Source organism: Phocoena phocoena, chromosome 7 (genome assembly GCF_963924675.1).
Source record: "Phocoena phocoena chromosome 7, mPhoPho1.1, whole genome shotgun sequence".
Taxonomy (NCBI): domain Eukaryota; kingdom Metazoa; phylum Chordata; class Mammalia; order Artiodactyla; family Phocoenidae; genus Phocoena; species Phocoena phocoena.
Window position 1 is genome coordinate 63,343,125 of NC_089225.1, and position 20,315 is coordinate 63,363,439.

Sequence of the window (20,315 nt, forward strand, 5' to 3'; positions counted from 1 at the left end):
GAGTATGCAAGGGAGTGGTTATATTTTTGGCCATGAAGATTAAGCAGGGTAAGGAGAGGAGAGAGGACAGCAAGAGGGTGTGTGAGGGACCGGGGAACAAAGTTGAATTGGAGGTCCCAGTGGGAGCAGCACATTGTTGGACTTGAGTATTAAAGAGAATGAGCCAGAAAGATTTCATCAGTATGACAACACATTAGAGTCATTGGGGACCTGAAGGTGAGAAAAAGAATTGAATTTTATTTTTATTCTTGCTCACAACGCCTTGATGATCTCACATAAATGAAAGTCTTTAAACCTACTTGTATTTTAAAAAACCCATCACAGTCTTTGATAGTAGAGAACTTGGCTATTTTAGAAAATCCACATCTTCTCATAAAACTTGGCTTTTATTAAGTCCTTCTCTTTTAATCACACATTCTCTAGTTTCACGTATTGGATCTTCTTGGACTGTAGGAGACATTGTTAGCAATCTAATAAGTATCACATCACTAGCATACGCATTTGCTGGTATGTTATTTTTCTGAGACTATGTGGTCATTTATTTGGTTGGTAAGCACATCAGGTTTCTCACGTCTACTTCATCTACTCATAATTAAAACAGGTATTACATAAGACTGTTTTATGTGGACGGTCAAAATGTATTCCTCAGAAAATAAGGCAGAAATTATTTTTTTCCTCATAGAACTCCATTTTTTGGTGGTTTATAACTGTGCCAAGCTTTAATTTTTACTGTTAGAGCCTTACAATTATTAGATGTTATGAAAGGAGAATCTAGAATTTAGAATTGGGAGTTAATAAAAGGTTTCTGTGGTAGAAGGCAAATGGTTAATTTTTTAGGCCTTATAGTGTTTTATCTATTGAAATTCTGTTCTCTTGGACCTCGCTTTTCCCTTTATGAAAATGTTTCCCCATCCATGTAAGCATATGAAAATGAATCTTTGTTATCTTCAAAGGTACAACTTGATTAGGTCTTAGAGGTTTCTTAGGACAAGATTTTAGGACAAAGGATAATTTTGAGGCTGTTTTGATTTAGAGAAACCCATTCAACAATTGGCAACAATATTTAGAAATGTTGGAGCAGCCATGGTAGTGAGACTTACCTTCAGGTTTTTAGAGATATTTCTTGATTGATCTTGATGGAATCTCTGCATCAAAATACTCTCTGATGTTTGAGAAGAAAACAAACATTCCCTTCCTGTCTACAGCATTCCATAAAATCTAGAAATATTTAGCTTAGTCATTGGACCAGGAATGCCTGTCTCTACTGGTATCTGAGATCCAGTGAGTTCAGTGGCTTTAGTATGTTGTATAATAATCATGAAATCAACCTGCCTATGTATTTAGTAGATTAGTTTATTCTTTCTTTCCTTTGGTTTCTCTAAATTCTGGATTTTGGACTTCTGAAATAAAGGAATTTTATTTTGTTATCTAAGTCTTAGGTAACTTATAAAACCCATCATTTTCAGTAATAACTTCAAAAAATGAACACATATTTGATTACTAAATATATGTATTTGTATTTTATTTGCTTATATTTTTAAGCTATACAAACACATAGTTTAATGAAGTACCATTTGCTCCAAAGTAGTTATATTTTAACCACTGTGGACCAATCCATATATGCATGCATTTCTGCTGAAAATCTAAATACAGACCAACTATATAACTATACTGATATTATGGTAACCTAGTAGATGATTGATTATTCCATCATATATTAATTCGTGGTTAATTACAAGGTCTTTGAAGACAGGATATCTTTTCCATGTTTGTTTTCTTCTTAGAGCTAGCACAACTCATTACATAAGGCCCCCAATCAATCAATATTTAATAAATTTATAGATGATGTGTTCTCAGAGCTTTTTAAAGAATTCTGTGAGGGAAAATCTGTAATGTTCTATTCGTGTGATGGTGAGGGCACCTGTCTTGGGAGTGTTATCTTTTCTCAGGAAGTTGTAGTCCCAGATGTTTGACAGTTCACCCTCTGAAACATACTTACTAGATAAAATGGTTATAATAACACGGGGCCTTGCTAGCTCAGATTCCAATCTATGCCTCAGTCTTAACCTTCTCCACACAAATCTGATCACATTCCTTCTTAAAATTCTTCTATGTAAGAATTTTCCCATGCCCTTTCGAGTGTAGGTTAGGTGGCCCTCCCTCTTCTGTACTTGTGTCTGCATGTATCAGAATGCTCATCTCTCCACCACATGTGTGGATTTTTGGGTTTTAAAGTGTAATGTAGGCACCGGCTTTCAGTTTTGTATCCCGAGATCCTGTCTTCTACAGAGTAGACCCATGAATAGATATTTTCACATGTTTGTTTATACCTCAACATCATTGTTCATTAAGTAATATTTTATAAATATTTCTGGCTCCACCCTTTAAATAAATTCCCTCACTGCATAAACACAATAGGATGACGTGGGCCTACAGCTCAGTTCTCAAGCTGGCCATAATAAAAATTTCTGTGAAAGTCAGACAAGAAGGCAGACTTTGTGTAATTTCAGACATGTGCTAATTTGCATGCTTGTGGGTGCCCTGTTTTATGTAATTGTCCATAAAAATGTGGCATGGAATCTTCATTATTTTTAATATAGATAGCACATGCCATCCAAATTAAAAATTTTAAGCAAATCTACTTTTTCCTCCTGTATATTAATTAGTCACTTTAAGAATTTTTGATATTATAGCTTTTGTCCTTAGGTGGAGCTGTTAAAGTTAAGTAAGTGTGAATATCTGTCAAATACAGTTCTTGCAAGAGTGCACGTACATTTTATATATTGTGAGAAAGGCGTAATTAATAGCAAATTAGGATAATGAAAGTAATATACACCAGATGTAGAGAAGACCTTGTGGAAAATTAGTATGAATTAGATAACATGTGATGTGGTCAAAGCAAGCTTGTTGAGAAGAATTAGAACAGTGGACATGTGGAGGGACCGTCAGTAGCTGTCTAGCTCCTACACCTAGGGAATAATTTAATCAAGTTTGCTATTGTAATACTCAGGGCTTCAAGCTGTTCCATTTTCACAAGTTGATAACTTGGGATTTGGACCTTGATTTGCAGCATTCCTATATGGTCAAGGTTTCGAGTTGAGATGATCACTTACCAAGTAATCTAATAAAAACATCTCCATGTGTGAGAATGGAAAAGCCATGAGAGATCTTGAGTACTCTGAGTCATGCTACACATCTTCCAGGTACCACTTAATTAATACCAGTCTAATAGTTGTATTAGTAGAAAACGTAGCTCATTTTCTATTTAGTGTTCACTGGTTGGCAATAGACTAATTTTCTTTTTTCTTTTTCTTTCCAAATAGTCACCAGAATTTATTATAAGAAATTGAACTTCTGTAATTCCTTGGTTGGCTTATATAGCTACATTTTGCAGTAATATACACATAATAATTATAACATTTAACATCTATTGAGACCTTAATACGTACCAGGCATTGTACTAAGTGTTTTACATACATTATGTCATTGAATCCTCACAATAAGGTATAGGTGTCGTAATCATCATTTTCATTATCATTATTACCAACCATTTTCAGATGAGGTAATAGTGCCATAGACAGATTATGTAATTTGCCCAAGGTTACATAGAGATAACAAGTGAAGGACCTGAGGTTTGAACCCCAGTACTCTACCTTCAGACCACTTGCTTTTAACCAATTTATATATATATATATATTATATAATTTATGTATAATGTTGTAAATGATGAGAAGAAACAATGCATCCTTTTTTATAATTACATAAAAGACATAGGATAGGTGTAGTCTTATGTGAAATGTCATCTTTATTAACTTCATTGATTTTTATCAAAAGTTACTATAGGCATAAATAGCATAGCAGTAATCTGTATGATAGGTATTTTTTTCTATTCAGTAGGGATTGTTAATTTATGAGCTTTGGAAATCTGCTTTTAGGCAGAAATGTTTAAGCTATATTCCAACTCTGAATTGTCTAGATAAATAGAAATCCACTGACATTATTCAGTAGGAGGTCTGTCAGTTACAGTGTCATGGATCTACTAAGGAACTCACTAAGTGTAAATATAAACCTCATAAATATAAAGCTTAATTATGGTTAAAATTAATATGTCTAGTCCCAATGAAAACACTTGAGTTTCTTTAGTGGGACTTTGATGAATCTATTTTTTTTTTTTAATCAGAAGAAATGTAAATTGAAACGGGCATATGAAACGTAGAGTCAAGCCAAGCTTTACATTTAAATTGTTAGTGTGAAAGACAAAGTGTGTGACCAATTCTTTGAATATCTTCTGAGTATGGTAACAATTATAATGCCAAGAAAAAGAAAAAGAAAAACTGCATAGTTCCTGTGTAGGTAGACTGTATCTGCTGATCATGAGCTTCTCTCTCAAATCCTGATATGATATATACTTTTAATTTTTGTTGTGCATAAGCTACTTGTTCTATAGATTTGCCATCAACATGTCTTATTTCATGCAGTTTAAATTGTCAACTGAATTCTGTTATAAATCCTCATGGATTACTTTATAGTGGAATCTTATTTGCCCATCCTCTTAGATAGGGGGAAAAATAAATGAGTCTGCTTTGTTCAATATATTTTGAAAATCTCATATCTGTATAGGCAGGGCTGCTCTGAGAAGCGCTTTCTAAGAGATGCCATGTTTTTTATCTTACTTGACTTCCATTTTTTTTTTTTTCACAGACTTGGGATTCTAGAACACCTTTACTCTTTAGGGAAGTGTTTTCTTAATTGAATGCCAAACTACTTCAAAGTTATTTTCTTGTCAGTTATTTTAGTGTTTGTGCGAGTTTATGTTAGCAAATAATTTTGATAGTAATGTTGTATATTCCCATTTAATGAAGGGGCTATTGAATAATCAAATGAAAAGATGAAATAAATTTTAAGTTCATGGGAAAATGTTTTTAAAAGAGAGAAAAATAATGCCTGCATGTAGAAATAAAGATTAAAATATATGAATTGACAACCAGTGTAATAAACTCACGAGTCACTTCTTGGGGGGCAGAAGACAATAAATTTTAAAAACCTAATCACTCAAAGACTTTTTGACTACATATAAAGAAGATTAAGAATGATAAATGCTGTGTAAAAAATTAGTAAGATATTAAACTTAAAAGAGTGTCATACAGAGCAGAATGGATTCCAAATGGGTTACAATTCCTGTATCATTGATAAATAAATCCAAGAACTCTTTCTTTGTAAAGTGTAAAAGCACAATAAATGTAGAAAAACTGTAACAACTAATAAGAAAATTGTATGCATAGAAAATAGCATTGAAGAAAATATGCCAAAATGTAGACCTGCATAACTATTATTGGATAGTTATGGTTTTTCATTTTTAATACGTTTTGTCTTTTTCCTAATAAATGTGATTGCTTTTGTAATGTGTGAAAATAGTTCAATTTTTTAACAATTTAGCTTAAAAGGAAAGGATTTTCTTTGACTTCCATATATTGTGTTTGACCTTATGCAGGAAAGGAGGGACTTTATGTATATATTTTATTTAGATGCTTATTTTTGTTATTAATTCATATGGCTTTCAATTTCTTTAGAAAGATGTACGGGACATCCTCACCCCAATTCAGATTGAAGCCGCTTACCACCTGGGGCATCATGTCATCAGTAAGCGAAGTACAGAGGAATTCCCACCACTTCAGCCAATTCTTCAGCAGAAGAAAGAGAAAGACATCATTGCAAAAACAGTAGGAATTTTTTCTTTTATTTGAAACATCATGTGACATATAACTGAAGAAATTTTTTTGAAATAGTACACAGTTCTGAGGAAATGAACTCTCTCTAAATTTATTTAAAATTATAATGTTTTTATAAGAAAGATTTATGGTATGTCTTGTTTTCCATTTTTCTTTATTTTTTATATTCCCTTTAGGATATTGAACTGAATACTTTTAAATATGCATTTAGTCATAACAGTGGTTTCCCATATACATAAAATGTTAATTTTCTCTCCTTGATGCCTTGCCAGTGAAGAAAATATATTTCCAGAGAGCACTCCTAATGGAAGTGAGTTGCATTCATGAGTTATTCAGCATCGTCATGTGTGTTCAGCTTATCTTTCTCATTTTCTGTCTCCTTCTTTTTCAGTTTGTCTCCATCTCACTCACCCTACCCACAGATTCACTCATGTCTTGTTAGTCAGATTTTACTCATTTATAAACGTGTATCTATGTTACACAACAGTTTCACTTTTTAACTTAACTGTATGTGCATTTTGAGATGGATCCTGCATTCTAAACAGTGAACAGCTTTTTAAAATGTATCCCTGAAGTGATGAAAGGGAAAAACCTACAACCAAGATTACTCTACCCAGCAAGGATCTCATTCAGATTTGATGGAGAAATTTAAAACGTTACACAAAAGCAAAAGCTAAGAGAATTCAGTGCCACCAAACCAGCTTTACAGCAAATGCTAAAGGAACTTCTCTAGGCAGGAAACACAACAGAAGGAAAAGACCTACAAAAACAAACCCAAAACAATTAAGAAGATGGTAATAGGAACATACATATCGATAATTACCTTAAATGTAAATGGATTAAATGCTCCAACCAAAAGACAGAGACTGGCTGAATGGATACCAAAAAAAAGCCCCGTATACATGCTGTCTACAAGAGACCCACTTCAGACCTAGGGACACATACAGACTAAAAGTGAGGGGATGGAAAAAGATATTCCATGCAAATGGAAACCAAAAGAAAGCTGGAGTAGCAATTCCCATATCAGGCAAAATAGACTTTAAAATAAAGACTATTACGAGAGACAAAGAAGGACACTACACAATGATCAAGAGATCGATCCAAGAAGAAGATATAACAATTGTAAATATTTATGGACCCAACATAGGAGCACCTCAATACAGAAGGCAAATGCTAACAGCCATAAAAGGGGAAATCAACAGTAACACAGTCATAGTAGGGGACTTTAACACCCCCCTTTCACCAATGGACAGATCATCCAAAATGAAAATAAATAAGAAAACACAAACTTTAAATGATACATTAAACAAGATGGACTTAATTGATATTTATAGGACATTCCATCCAAAAACAACAGAATATACTTTAAGTGCTCGTGGAACATCCTCCAGGATAGATCACATCTTGGGTCACAAATCAAGCCTTGGTAAATTTAAGAAAATTGAAATCATATCAAGTATATTTTCCGACCACAATGCTATGAGACTAGATATCAATTACAGTAAAAAGTCTGTAAAAAATACAAACACATGGAGGCTAAACAATATACTACTTAATAATCAAGAGATCACTGAAGAAATCAAAGAGGAAATCAATACCTAGAAGCAAATGACAATTAAAACATGAAGACCCAAAACCTATGGGATGCAGCAAAAGCAATTCTAAGAGGGAAGTATATAGCAGGAAACAAGAAATATCTCAAATAAACAACCTAACCTTACACCCAAAACAATTAGAGAAGAAGAAAAAAACCCAAGGTTAGCAGAAGGAAAGAAATCATAAAGATGAGATCAGAAATAAATGGAAAAGAAAAGAAGGAAACAGTAGCAAAGATCAATAAAACTAACAGCTGGTTCTTTGAGAACATAAGCAAAATTGATAAACCATTAGCCAGACTCATCAAGAAAAAAGGGAGAAGACTCAAATGAATAGAATTAGAAATGAAAAAGAAGTAACAACTGACACTGCAAAAATACAAAGGATCATGAGAAATTACTACAAGCAACTATATGCCAATAAAATGGACAACCTGGAAGTAATGTACAAATTCTCAGAAAAGCAGAAGCTTCTGAGACTGACCCAGGAAGAAATAGAAAATATAAACAGACCAATCACAAGCACTGAAATTGAGACTGTGATTTAAAATCTTCCAACAAACAAAAGCCCAGGACCAGATGGCTTCACAGGCAAATTCTATCAAATATTTATAGAAGAGCTAACACCTGTACTTCTCAAACTCTTCCAAAATATAGCAGAGGAAGGAACACTCCCAAACTCATTCTGTGAGGCCACCCTGATACCAAAACCAGACAAAGATGCCACAGAGAAGGAAAACTATAGGCCAATATCACTGATGAACATAGATGCAAAAAACCTCAACAAAATACCAGCAAACAGAATCCAGCAGCACATTAAAAGGATCATACAGCATGATCAAATGGGGTTTATCCCAGGAAAGCAAGGATTCTTCAATATATGCAAATCAATCAATGTGATAAACCATATTAACAAATTGAAGGAGAAAAACCATACGATCATCCCAGTAGATGCAGAAAAAGCTTTTGACAAAATTCAGCACACATTTATGATAAAAACCCTCCAGAAAGGTAGGCATAGAGAGAACTTACCTCAACATAATAAAGGCCATATATGACAAACCCACAGCGAACATCATTCTCAATGGTGAAACACTGAAAGCATTTCCTCTAAGATCAGGAACAAGACAAGGGTGCCCACTCTCACCACTGTTATTCAACATAGTTTTGGAAGTTTAGCCACAGCAATCAGAGAACAAAAAGAAATTAAAGGAATCCAAATCAGAAAAGAAGATGCAAAGCTGTCACTTTTTTCGATGACATGATACTATACATAGAGAATCCTAAAGATGCTACCAGAAAACTACTAGAGCTAATCAATGAATTTGGTACAGTAGCAGGATACAAAATTAATGCACAGAAATCTCTTGCATTCCTGTACACTAATGATGAAAAATCTGAAAGAGAAATTAAGGAAACACTCCCATTTACCATTGCAACGAAAGAATAAAGTACCTAGGAATAAACCTACCTAAGGAGACAAAAGACCTGTATGCAGACATCTGTAAGACACTGATGAAAGAAATTAAAGATGATACAAACAGATGGAGAGATATACCGTGTTCTTGGATTGGAAGAATCAACATTGTGCAAATGACTCTACTACCCAAAGCAATCTACAGATTCAATGCAATCCCTATCAAACTACTAATGGTGTTTTTCACAGAAATAGAACAAAAAATTTCACAATTTGTATGGAAACACAAAAGACCCTGAATAGCCAAAGCAATCTTGAGAAAGAAAAATGGAGCTGGAGGAATCAGGCTCCCAGACTTCATACTATACTACAAAGCTACAGTAATCAAGAGAGTATGGTACCGGCACAAAAACAGAAATATAGGTCAATGGAACAGGATAGAAGGCCCAGAGATAAACCCATGCACATATGGTCACCTTATTTTTGATAAAGGAGGCAAGAATATACAGTGGAGAAAAGACAGCCTCTTCAATAATTGGTGCTGGGAAAACTGGACAGCTACATGTAAAAGAATGAAATTAGAACACTCCCTAACACCATAGACAAAAATAAACTCAAAATGGATTAAAGACCTAAATGTAAGGCCAGACACTATCAAACTCTTAGAGGAAAACATAGGCAGAACACTGTATGACATAAATCACAGCAAGGTCCTTTTTGACCCACCTCCTAGAGAAATGGAAATAAAAACGAAAATAAACAAATGGGACCTAATGAAGCTTAAAAGCTTTTGCACAGCAAAGGAAACCATAAGCAAGACCAAAAGACAACCTTCAGAATGGGAGAAAATATTTGCAAATGAAGCAACTGACAAAGGATTGATCTCCAAAATTTACAAGCAGCTCATGCAGCCCAATATCAAAAAAGGAAACAACCCAATCCAAGAATGGGCAGAAGACCTAAACAGACATTTCTCCAAAGGAGATACCCAGATTGCCAACAAACACATGAAAGAATGCTCAACATCACTAATCATTAGAGAAATGCAAATCAAAACTACAATCAGGTATCACCTCACACCAGTCAGAATGGCCATCATCAAAAAATCAAGAAACAATAAATGCTGGAGAGGGTGTGGAGAAAAGGGAACCCTCATGCACTGTTGCTGGGAATGTAAATTGATACAGCCACTATGGAGAACAGTATGGAGGCTCCTTAAAAAACTAAAAATAGAACTGCCATATGACCCAGCAATCCCACTACTGGGCATATACCCTGAGAAAACCATAATTCAAAAGGAGTCATGTACCACAATGTTCATTGCAGCTCTGTTGACAATAGCCAGGACATGGAAGCAACCTAAGTGTCCTTTGACAGATGAATGGTTAAAGAAGATGTGGCATATATACACAATAGAATATTACTCAGCCATAAAAAGAAACGACATTGAGTTATTTGTAGTGAGGTGGATGGACCTAGACACTGTCATACAGAGTGAAGTAAGTCAGAAAGAGAAAAACAAATACCGTATGCTAACACATGTATATGGAATCAAAAAAAAAAAAAGGTCATGAAGAACCTAGGGGCAAGACGGGAATAAAGACGCAGACCTACCAGAGAATGGACTTGAGGATATGGGTAGGGGGAAGGGTAAGCTGTGACAAAGTGAGAAAATGGCATATACATACATACACTACTAAATGTAAAATAGATAGCTAGTGGGAAGCAGCCACATAGCACAGGGAGATCAGCTCGGTGCTTTGTGACCACCTAGAGGGGTGGGATAGGGAGAGTGGGAGGAAGGGTGATGCAAGAGGGAAGAGATATGGGGACATATGTATATGTATAACTGATTCACTTTGTTATAAAGCAGAAACCGACACACCATTGTAAAGCAATTATACTCTAATGATGATTTTTTAAAAAAATTTAAAATAAATGTATCCCAAAATATATCAGTTTCACTCACTGTGTGTTTATTCCCAGGAGTCCAGTTGTTCAGACTTTTACTGTCTAACAACACAAAGACAGAGTCAACAGGATGTTTGGGGCCATGGTTAAAGCATTCATTAAAACATTCAGTAATGGCACACAGAACGCAAAAGGTGAAAGGGACATTTAAAGGTCTAGTTCATATCCTGTCCAGATAAAATTGCCCCTAAGTCGCTTCAACATATTTGAGCTTATAGTCAGCACTGTCTGGTCTACAATACTAGATCAAATGAAGATAATAAATTAAGAGCAAAGTCTTTCTATAGCCTTGTATGAAAATATTTATGGAAGTCGGTTTTTTTCACTCTTCTGTTGAACTTCAGTTTTCAGTATCAACTACTTTTAAATGTCTTTAATAATGAACCTCTCAATATTGTAAAGTACATAAGCCCAAACCTTAGCAATTTGTAGTTATATTAGAATGAGCTACAAATGAGCTACATTTTGATTCTTCAAGCCACCTGCTTTACGAATAAGAGAAGTAGAAAAAAATTATATTAATAATCTAGAGAACTATTTACACTTTCCTGCTGCTCCCGCTGGTATAGGCAGTCTCTGGTCTGACGTGCCATTTGACAACGCTCTACCCACTTCACATTTCATGTGCCTGGCTCCTTCTCTGACTTTCTAGATATCTTTCTTTTCTGCATCTCTCCCTCTCTCACCTGTTCCTCTCAGCTTCCTTTCTTTTTGTATCTCTCTATTTTTCCTTTGTCCAACGTATACCTCAGGGCTTCCTGTGTACCTTGTAGTATCTCTGGGTCCTGTTAAAATACTCAGAATTAAATAAATTCTGGAACCTGTTGATAAACTATCATTTATTTTTATTCACTGTATCCTCAAAGTAAAATTTCTAAATTTTATTATTTTCAACCAATATAAAATCACTGTTCTGCCATCTGTGAAAATTAAGTGTCATGCGTATGCATAATAGGCGGGATCAAACGGCAGCACCAGAAAATCGAGAGGGACTCAACGAAGAAAATCTTGGCAGTACAGGTTCTAAACATTTACAGAGGTTACTACCACAGTCTGATTAAACTTCTTCTTTTTTTTTATAAATTTATTTATTCATTTATTTATTTTTGGCTGTGTTGGGTCTTCGTTTCTGTGCGAGGGCTTTCTCCAGTGGCGGCAAGCGGGGGCCACTCTTCATCGCGGTGCGCGGGCCTCTCACTGTCGCGGCCTCTCTTGCTGCGGAGCACAGGCTCCAGACGCGCAGAGCTCAGTATCTGTAGCTCACGGGCCCAGCTGCTCCGTGGCACGTGGGATCTTCCCAGACCAGGGCTCGAACCCGTGTCCCCTGCATTGGCAGGCAGACTCTCAACCACTGCGCCACCAGGGAAGCCCAAACTTCTTTTTATACAACTATTATGAAAGAAAGAAATTATTTCTTTCGCTTAACAAACTTAGGCTTTAAATTTACCTATTGAAAGAACGTGGTTCCTTTGAGCCCTGGAATTGTCATCTGAACCTACTGATACTCAAATCGAACTCTTCAAAAGGTATAAAGGAGTTACCAATTAGCTGTATTAATTTTATTTTTTCATGTGTCATAGATATTTTATCCTTTAAAAAACATAGAAATATACCTACTGATTTGAACTAAGATAAAAAATACTGTCATATTTTATTTCCAGATAAACTTTGCAAGATTTTGTGCCCATGAAAACTGTTCTGCTGATTTACAGGTTTCTGCAAAAATTGGATTTTTGAGGTAAGTGTAGTTGGCTCTCTGCTTACTTATCAGGATGGGGTAATTGGTGTGTGCCTGTGGGTTCTAAAGAGTAAAGGACTAAGAACTAATCCTTGGGGGTTAGCAGCATTTAAAGACCTGGAAAAGAACAGCAGTCTCATTCTCCTGAAAGAGACTAAGTGTTCTATACAGCAGTCACATAAGTATACACTCAAAGATTACCACTTTTCAAAAGAATGAGAATGTGTGAGCACCATGGTTTTATCAGGCATGATTTTAACCTTTCACTGATAACTCGGAAGATATTTCAGGATTTAAATGTGCTTTGGGTTATTGTTATCATAATTGTAGTTATTTTTCAGACATCTGTAAGTGCCTGTTAATAGAGTTTTGGTTCAAAGTGAGCTAACCTTTACTACATAATGCTTAGTATTTTATCATCCAAAAACTGGTTACATAATTCAGATTGATGTACAAAACAAAGATATCCCTAAATATATATGTGACCCATTTGAAAGGGAATAAATCATCTTTGTCTTCTAAATTCATAGAAGGGAAACAGGAAAAAGAAAATACATGTAAACGTGCTTAGAACAGTGCCCACAGTGCAAACTGGATAAATGTTGATTGCCGTCATTATTTATGTTGGGAAATAAACCATTGTAATTCTGTATCATGTCTATATCCCCTCTGTTGAAATTGTTCTGCATGTCAGAGGGAAGATGTGAAAATGAGGACCAGAGAGATAGAATCCACACTTCAGGTTAAGAGCTGGATGTGTATGGAAAGTGAAAGAGGACAAGGAGGCATCACTGACAGGGCAGGAATATGGGAGACTGGGGAAGGTAGGGATATAGAGGAAGCAGGTTTAAATTGGGGTGTGTTGAATTTGATGAGACTTCTATATGTAGCTCTGCAGTGGAAAATCTAGTTCAGGATTATGTTTGGAGGTCCTCTTCGCATTAGTTATGAGAATGCCTGTGATGGGAATGTGAATTTCACAAAGAACTAAGGATCAAATCTTGAGAGGGGTGGGTAAATTTTATTTAAAGAGCTTAAAAAGAATAAGGACTTAACTCCAGGAGACTGAAAAAGTATCTTCATAGAACTAAGAGAAAAACCACCTCCACGGTGAAATAGCCAATGGAGAATGTAAAAAGAGGGACCTAATACTGTGATTTTGTAGCCATCAGAGAGCATAATGACTGAGGAAAGGTCATGGAAGTTGGCACTTAAAATGTGACTGGTGGGGGAGAAAAAGGATGTCGCTGGCAAATTTTAACAGAAATTTCTGTGCAGTCATAGCTAAATGACAGCATCAGTGATTAAGGGAGGGAGAATTTATTAGGAACAAGTAGCTTCAACTGAATTTTTATGTATTTATCAAATGTTATTTAATTATGGGAAGATATAAACAAGTGTGAGGATCAAAGACAGGGAAAAGAATAAATTGAACAAAGAAATGGTCTGCTTAAATCCAGGGGACACTTCAGATATTACTTGAGCTGTCCTGTGAAGAATTTGACAGCTGTTCACTTCCTTTTTTTCAATGTCTTTTAATTTCCCAGATGCCATCCTGCTCCCAATCTCCTTTTACTTCTCTAGCCCCTCCTTCTCACTTGTGTTTGGAGGACCTCTGAATTTGCCTCTTTGGGCTCCCTTAATAGCCCTCTCTCACTCCTTCTCACACTCCCATATTTTCCCTGGATAATCTTGCCCACAACCATAACCTCACCTGGTCTGCCTCCACTGCTTATGCCCAAATCAGTGTCTCTGAGTTCCACACCCACCCATCCAGCTGGCTATCAGACATGCAGTCTTGGGTACCCAGTCACTATCCACCAGTGACACAACCATTAGTTAGTTACCAAAGCCAACAACCTGGAGCTCAACCTGCGTTCTTCTCTCTCTCTTATCCCTGACATCAAATAAATTACCAAGTCCTATAATACTACCACCCAGATGTGCTTTTTATCCATCATACTTCTCCATCTCTACTACTATTGCTCCAAATCAGGTACTCAATATCCTACCTGAATCAACTGAGCTTTACCACTTTCTGGGCTACTGGCCTCTGATTTTACATTATTCAAATTCCTCTCCCAAGATGTTTCCAGAGTGACCTTTCTAACTTACACTTTTGATAGCAAGGCTTCAGTAGCTCATTAACATCTAAAGTCCTTAGTGCACTTCCTCAGCAATTCCACAGGACTTTTTTCCATTGATTGCAGAATAGTTGTGTGGCCATGCCATGCTCTCCTGAGCCTCTGTATCTTTTCAGTTTGACTTATCTGATTAATGCTTATTTATCTTATAAATCTCAGCTGTTTTCTAGGTAAAGCCCCCCCCCCCCACTTTGTCTCCAGCTACATAAACCTAGTCCTCCTGTGGCCCTGGTCCCATTGCACCTGTGCTCAGAGCTATTATTGTCTGTCTCCACACTATCCTGTACACTGCTTCAAGGTGGGTTCCTGTCTTTTCATCTTGCGTTTCCAATATGTAACACAGTACCTGGAACACTGTAGGTGACAAGTGGATGTTTGCTGAGGATGGAACAGGGTTCTAAAGGAAATAGCATGTACCTGGGATCAGACTCAGGTGGAAGGGTTAGCCTTAGAAAGAAGTTAAGATTCCCCTTGTCTTGAGCTAAGAAGCTGTGAATAGATGCTGACATTGATGAAGAAATTTTAACGTGGAAGGGAGGGAAATACAGAGAATTATTGGATGGCCAGAATAAAAAATGAGTTTGTGTATGGAAGGTGAGGCCTCTGAGGTTGGGTTTGGGACCTTGTGAAGGGAATGGGAAAAGATTCAAAATAGCTGTGAAGATAAATGGGATAGGGAATCAACCAGGAATGAGTAAAAAGGTTGACAAACAGCACTGAGTACGCTGCTGGGGTGGGATCACATATGGCAGAGAATAAATTAATTCTTTTCACCTAGGCAATGCCAGGATAGCCTTGAGCATCCACAGTTGAGGGCCAAGAAGCCCTAACCTATTTGATAGATAATTGGACTTTATACTTAAATTATCCAGATTGGCTGCTTAGATAGTCCAAAAACAGCAACCGCTAACTGCTTTGTAATCCAGCATGTAATTGTGGTGCCTTTGTTGAATTATTAGATGAATAATTTATAATCTTCCCATTCACATATTTATTTTCTTTCTAAAATACTTAGTCTTCCTGGTGCTTTGGCTCTCATGGGCCTTTGATAAGAAGAAGTATTTTGTGTGGGAAAGATTACCTAAGCTCCAAATAGGTGGTGTTTTCATCTTCTCAAATCAGACACTTCCATGGTTACCTTGTCATCTTTCACTGCAGTCCCTCTGGCCCGTGAAAAAAATGAGATGTTGAAATTTATGTGGAAATATTACTGAGAATGCTTATTTCCTGAAGAATGAAAATAATATCTTACTGAATTAAGATATGAAATCATTAATGTAATTGAATTATCAGTTTTTCTTCATTACGTATTTCTCACGAGAAATTACATTACCTACATTTCATTTTTAATTTGAAGTGATAACGTTTCCTGTAGTCGAAATATCAAGTCCATTATGATTTTATATGGCAGCCAACAGAAGGTAAGGCAGTTTTTCTCAAGGTGTGGTCTTTGAGTCACCTTCATGAGAATCACCTGGGATGCTTGGTAGAAATGCAGGCTCCTAGGCCCCTGACCATCCAAATCAGAATCCATGGGGACCAGGCCAGAAATGTTCATTATTAAGAAGGCTGTCAGTGGTTCTTATCAAGCTGAAATCTGAGAACCAGTGTTGTGGTGGTTTAGAGTTTAGATTTGAAGTCAGGCTAACCTGGTTCAAGTCTATCTACCATTTACTAGCTGAATGACCTTTTCAGAGAAGCCTTTCAACCTCTGTAAGCATCCTTCCTCATTGGCAAGAAGGTAAAATAGTACTCTGTAAGGTTGTTTCAGGAGGCCAGTGCCTTATCCATTAGGCCACTGGGGCTTCTGTAAGGTTGTTTTAAAAATAAAATGCAATAATGCAGGCCAGTGCATTGCATAGCACAAAGCCTGGTACATATGGAGATTTGAGAAAAGTTGTTATTTTTGATAAATTATGGTTGGAATAGTTATAGACCACGATAAAAATGTTTTCATTTGGATAAAAAAATTAAATATTGCCAGTGAATTCTAAACATTTTCTGCACATGTACTGGTTATTTGTCCAGAGTTTATTGTTTCTTTATGTCCCGAGATAGCTGCTGACTGTGCCTGGGTCAGTTGTTTTCAGTTCTGTGAAGTTTGTAGTGGCCTAAAGCCCAGCGTAAAGTATAAGCCCCACATGTTTTGCATCAGTTAGGAAGATTACAGGCTCTTTCCATTAGGTAAATAACTTATTTGAAGAGTTTTCAAATGAAAACTCTTTGAATTAATTTTTAAGCCCATGGGTGAAGGGTTCTGACAAACTACTTTGCATTTTAATAAATGATACTCTCTCAGAGAACAATTTGCCTCTCCCTCAAAGGAGTCCTCTCTGCCTTCTCGGTCATGGTAGGCAAATTGCAACCATATGTTCTATGCCTTCTCCCAACTGTAACTCCGCTGGCACTAGTGGTATTTCTGTGTCTCAGAGCTACATACCTGCTTCAGGTATGATGAGTTTCTGATGACTGCACTAATAGACTGCCGACAGCAAACTGAATAGTGCTGATGCACTCCATCTCATGTTTTCGCTAAGTTGAGGCTTCCTCCTGAATCTCTAAATTCTCGGGACGGTAAACCACATTCAAATGGACTTACAGTGCGAAGTGAAAATGAACAAATATGACTTTACCTAAAAGATTACAAATAGAAGAGCAGGTATTAACCATCACCTAGGTAATTGAAAATCGAGTCTTTCGCAGAGATGACTGATCTAAATGACACTACTTCTCTTCCGTGCCTCCGTCATGCTTCCGGGGTAAGTGATGGAGGCTTTTCCTGAACAAAAGTGCTTTCAAATCAGTGAGGAATGCTTTTAACTGTGAGTAACAGAGTACGGGGCTAATAGTAACTTAAACAAAGGTGTTTAATTATTTTGCATAATAAGTCTGGAGAAGGTGGTCGCAGGTTTAGTGAGAAGCTACCAAAGTCTGGGCCTTCATGGTTCATGGTTATCTTTTCCAGTTCTCTTGGCTTTTCCCCTGTGGCTGCTGGGGCACCATGGTTCCCAGTAAACAGAAGGGGGCAGGAGGAAAGTTCTGTGTCCTCTTAAGGCTGCCTTCCAAGGAAGAGAAGTGTCTGAGCAGACGCCTTATTCTGATTAACCAGAGTGGTGTCACATGCCCCCGATCTATCCTGGTTGAAAGAGGATGGAGTCGTCACGATCATCGTAGATCAATCATAAGTCACTCCCTGAAGCTGAGCTGGGGGCTTAGCTTCTGCAGTATCAAGGGGATACTACCGACTGGCTGGCTAATCCAGGGTTCTGTTAGCAGCTAAGAAGGGAACTCACTGTTGGGGAGACAGTGAGCGGTGTGTAACCGCACTGTGCTGTTAACCCCAAAAGCGTGAGTGTGACGAAACTGTCCATTTTTGAAATGCAGATAGTAGGAATATATGCCTCACTGATGTCACAGAGTTTGGGGAAGAGGAATCGTATGCTTCGTACACTAAACATTCTAATTCCTAGCTCTATCTTCCAATCCGTGTTCTTCTGCTGTCCTCCTTGGGATCTTAGTGAATTTGTCTATTCAGTAAAATCTTCTTAAATGTCAGGTATCTGATATTGCCCAGTAGATGAGAATTTTCCACTATTTTATTTTTTTCCCTGAAGTCAGTAATAAAGAAAAAAAGAGGACAAAATTTTACTTGGGCCTGAGGCCACTTTGCCGCAGGCTAGTCTTTTGTCAAATAAATGACTCGTATTACCTTGACCTGGGTACATAGCAATTTCTGTTATATTTTGTTCTAGCATCTTGATTAAAAACATGTTAGCTATGAAGCAGTCATTCATCTTATCAAGGCAAAATGCATTAATTATATGAAGACTTAGGGAGCATTTCTCACAAAATAGAACAGTAGCGTTCATTCAGGAAAAACGTAGAGCCTGGTGCTGAAATACATCATTTTTCTGTTTTTCCTTTCACTTATTAAGTTATGATTCTGTATGTACACAGTATCTTGATTTGTTTAAATTACATGGATTCTAGGCTGCTTTGTAAATTTCAAGTCTGCATTATGCATGTTTTAATAAAGAATGAACTGCGATTCCCGGGGAAAGCTCTGGTTCGGCCTTGTCACACTTCCAGATGTGCACCTGGTCCTTTATTATGTCTCATGTAAAAAGCTAGTGGGTATCTTTCTGACAGCACCTTGTTAATGAATCAAGATACAGTAAGATGTATACACATATATATATATATATATACACACACACACACGTAAAGAGTAGAATTGTAATTATGGTAATGTGGCAAAATAGCTTAAAAGTGGAAAACAGACCAGCAGCCTCGCTGTTGAAATGTGAATACTGTGTTTCTCTTTCATTTGCTGTTGTCTTGGAACCTAGCTGTTTATGCAGTGCTTTCACCTTCTGTTGCTTGTCTAAGTGCCAACTTCTTTCCCAAAGGTGTTCAGTGACTAATGCTTTGGTTACAAGCCAGAATATGTTATAAATGTCTATTTATAGGCAGCTCTTCTACAAGTCTTAATTAAACTTTAATGTCAAGCTGAAGTTTACTTTTAGAACCTCTTAGTTTCCTTGAGTTGTAGCGTGGTTCTAGAGAAGTAGAGGGGATGTGGGACAGCCACGTTCCCGCATGTCTTCTCTCTGCCCTTTATCACAGGGCCACCAAGCAGATGCGTGCTTGTGTAACACAAAGGTTTACAACACAAGAATAAGTCACAGCCATCCCCTCAAACACTGGGAAGAATAGCCCATTATGACTGAGTCAGATTCTTCCACCCTGAAATGATAGCCATGATTCAAAAGAGTTAACTGCCTTGTTACTCATCATACATCCTTCCAGAAATATCCAGCTTCTCAAAGCCGGGGATCAGAGCTAGAAATGCTACATAGGGACCTTTTCTTCATTCCTTTCTCCTCGATGTCTTTAGTACCAGACAAGGAATTATGAGGTCTGGGAGATCGTTTCCTCTAAGGCAGCATCGGGTGCCATCTGAAATAATGAAGCTTCTGTTATTGTCAGAATAATACAGGTTTTAAATATAGTAATATGATGTGGTATGCTTATTTTGAAACTAATTATGCTCCTCAGTCAGACTGCCCAGTGGCAGAGCCAGCAAACTTTTCACTTGAAGGGACAGACTGTAAATATTTTAGGCTTTGTGGGACAGAGATGTCGCAACTGCTCAACTCTGCCGTCATAGTGCAAAAGTGGCCACAGACGAAAGAGCATGGCTGTGTTCCAATAAACCTTTATTGGAACATAAAGGTTTAAGGACCTTTAAGGCAGCGGTCCCAATTTGGCCTTCAGGCAGCAGTTTTTGAACCCCTACTCTCTGGTATGCTTTCTTTTATATGATAATCCTGTAGGACATTTTTATTATTTAAATATGGTTCCTTAGAGTGTATTTTATTTTTTTAATGTAATTTGTTAGTAAAATATGAGCTGGTTGCCCAAATTAGCCAGATTTAGAGGTTTTTTTCAGGAATTAGTCCTGGGTTAATAAACCATAAGGGCCTGCTCATAGACAGACAGACTGACACAATGGAATTATGTATATATGTTTACTGAAAAACTATAAAGGCTCCAAACTGTAATTGCCAAAATTCCCAATAATAGTTGAAAGGATAAATAAAATGTGGCATATTTACAAAAATTAGTATACACACCAATGAGAAGAAACGATTTACAACTCCATGCATCAATATAGATTAAACTTAAAAACAAAATTTTGAGTAAAGAATGTTGGATACT

General features: G+C 36.8%; 1 protein-coding gene across 1 annotated transcript in view; it reads left to right on the plus strand.

Annotated features, from left to right (window-relative positions):
* Positions 1–20,315, plus strand: part of ITGA4 (integrin subunit alpha 4) — an 86,422-nt gene that overhangs the window by 50,523 nt on the left and 15,584 nt on the right. The window contains exons 16-17 of the mRNA XM_065880269.1: positions 5,571–5,720; positions 12,374–12,450. Of these exons, the coding sequence (XP_065736341.1) occupies positions 5,571–5,720; positions 12,374–12,450 (227 nt within the window). The remainder of the gene's footprint in view (positions 1–5,570; positions 5,721–12,373; positions 12,451–20,315) is intronic.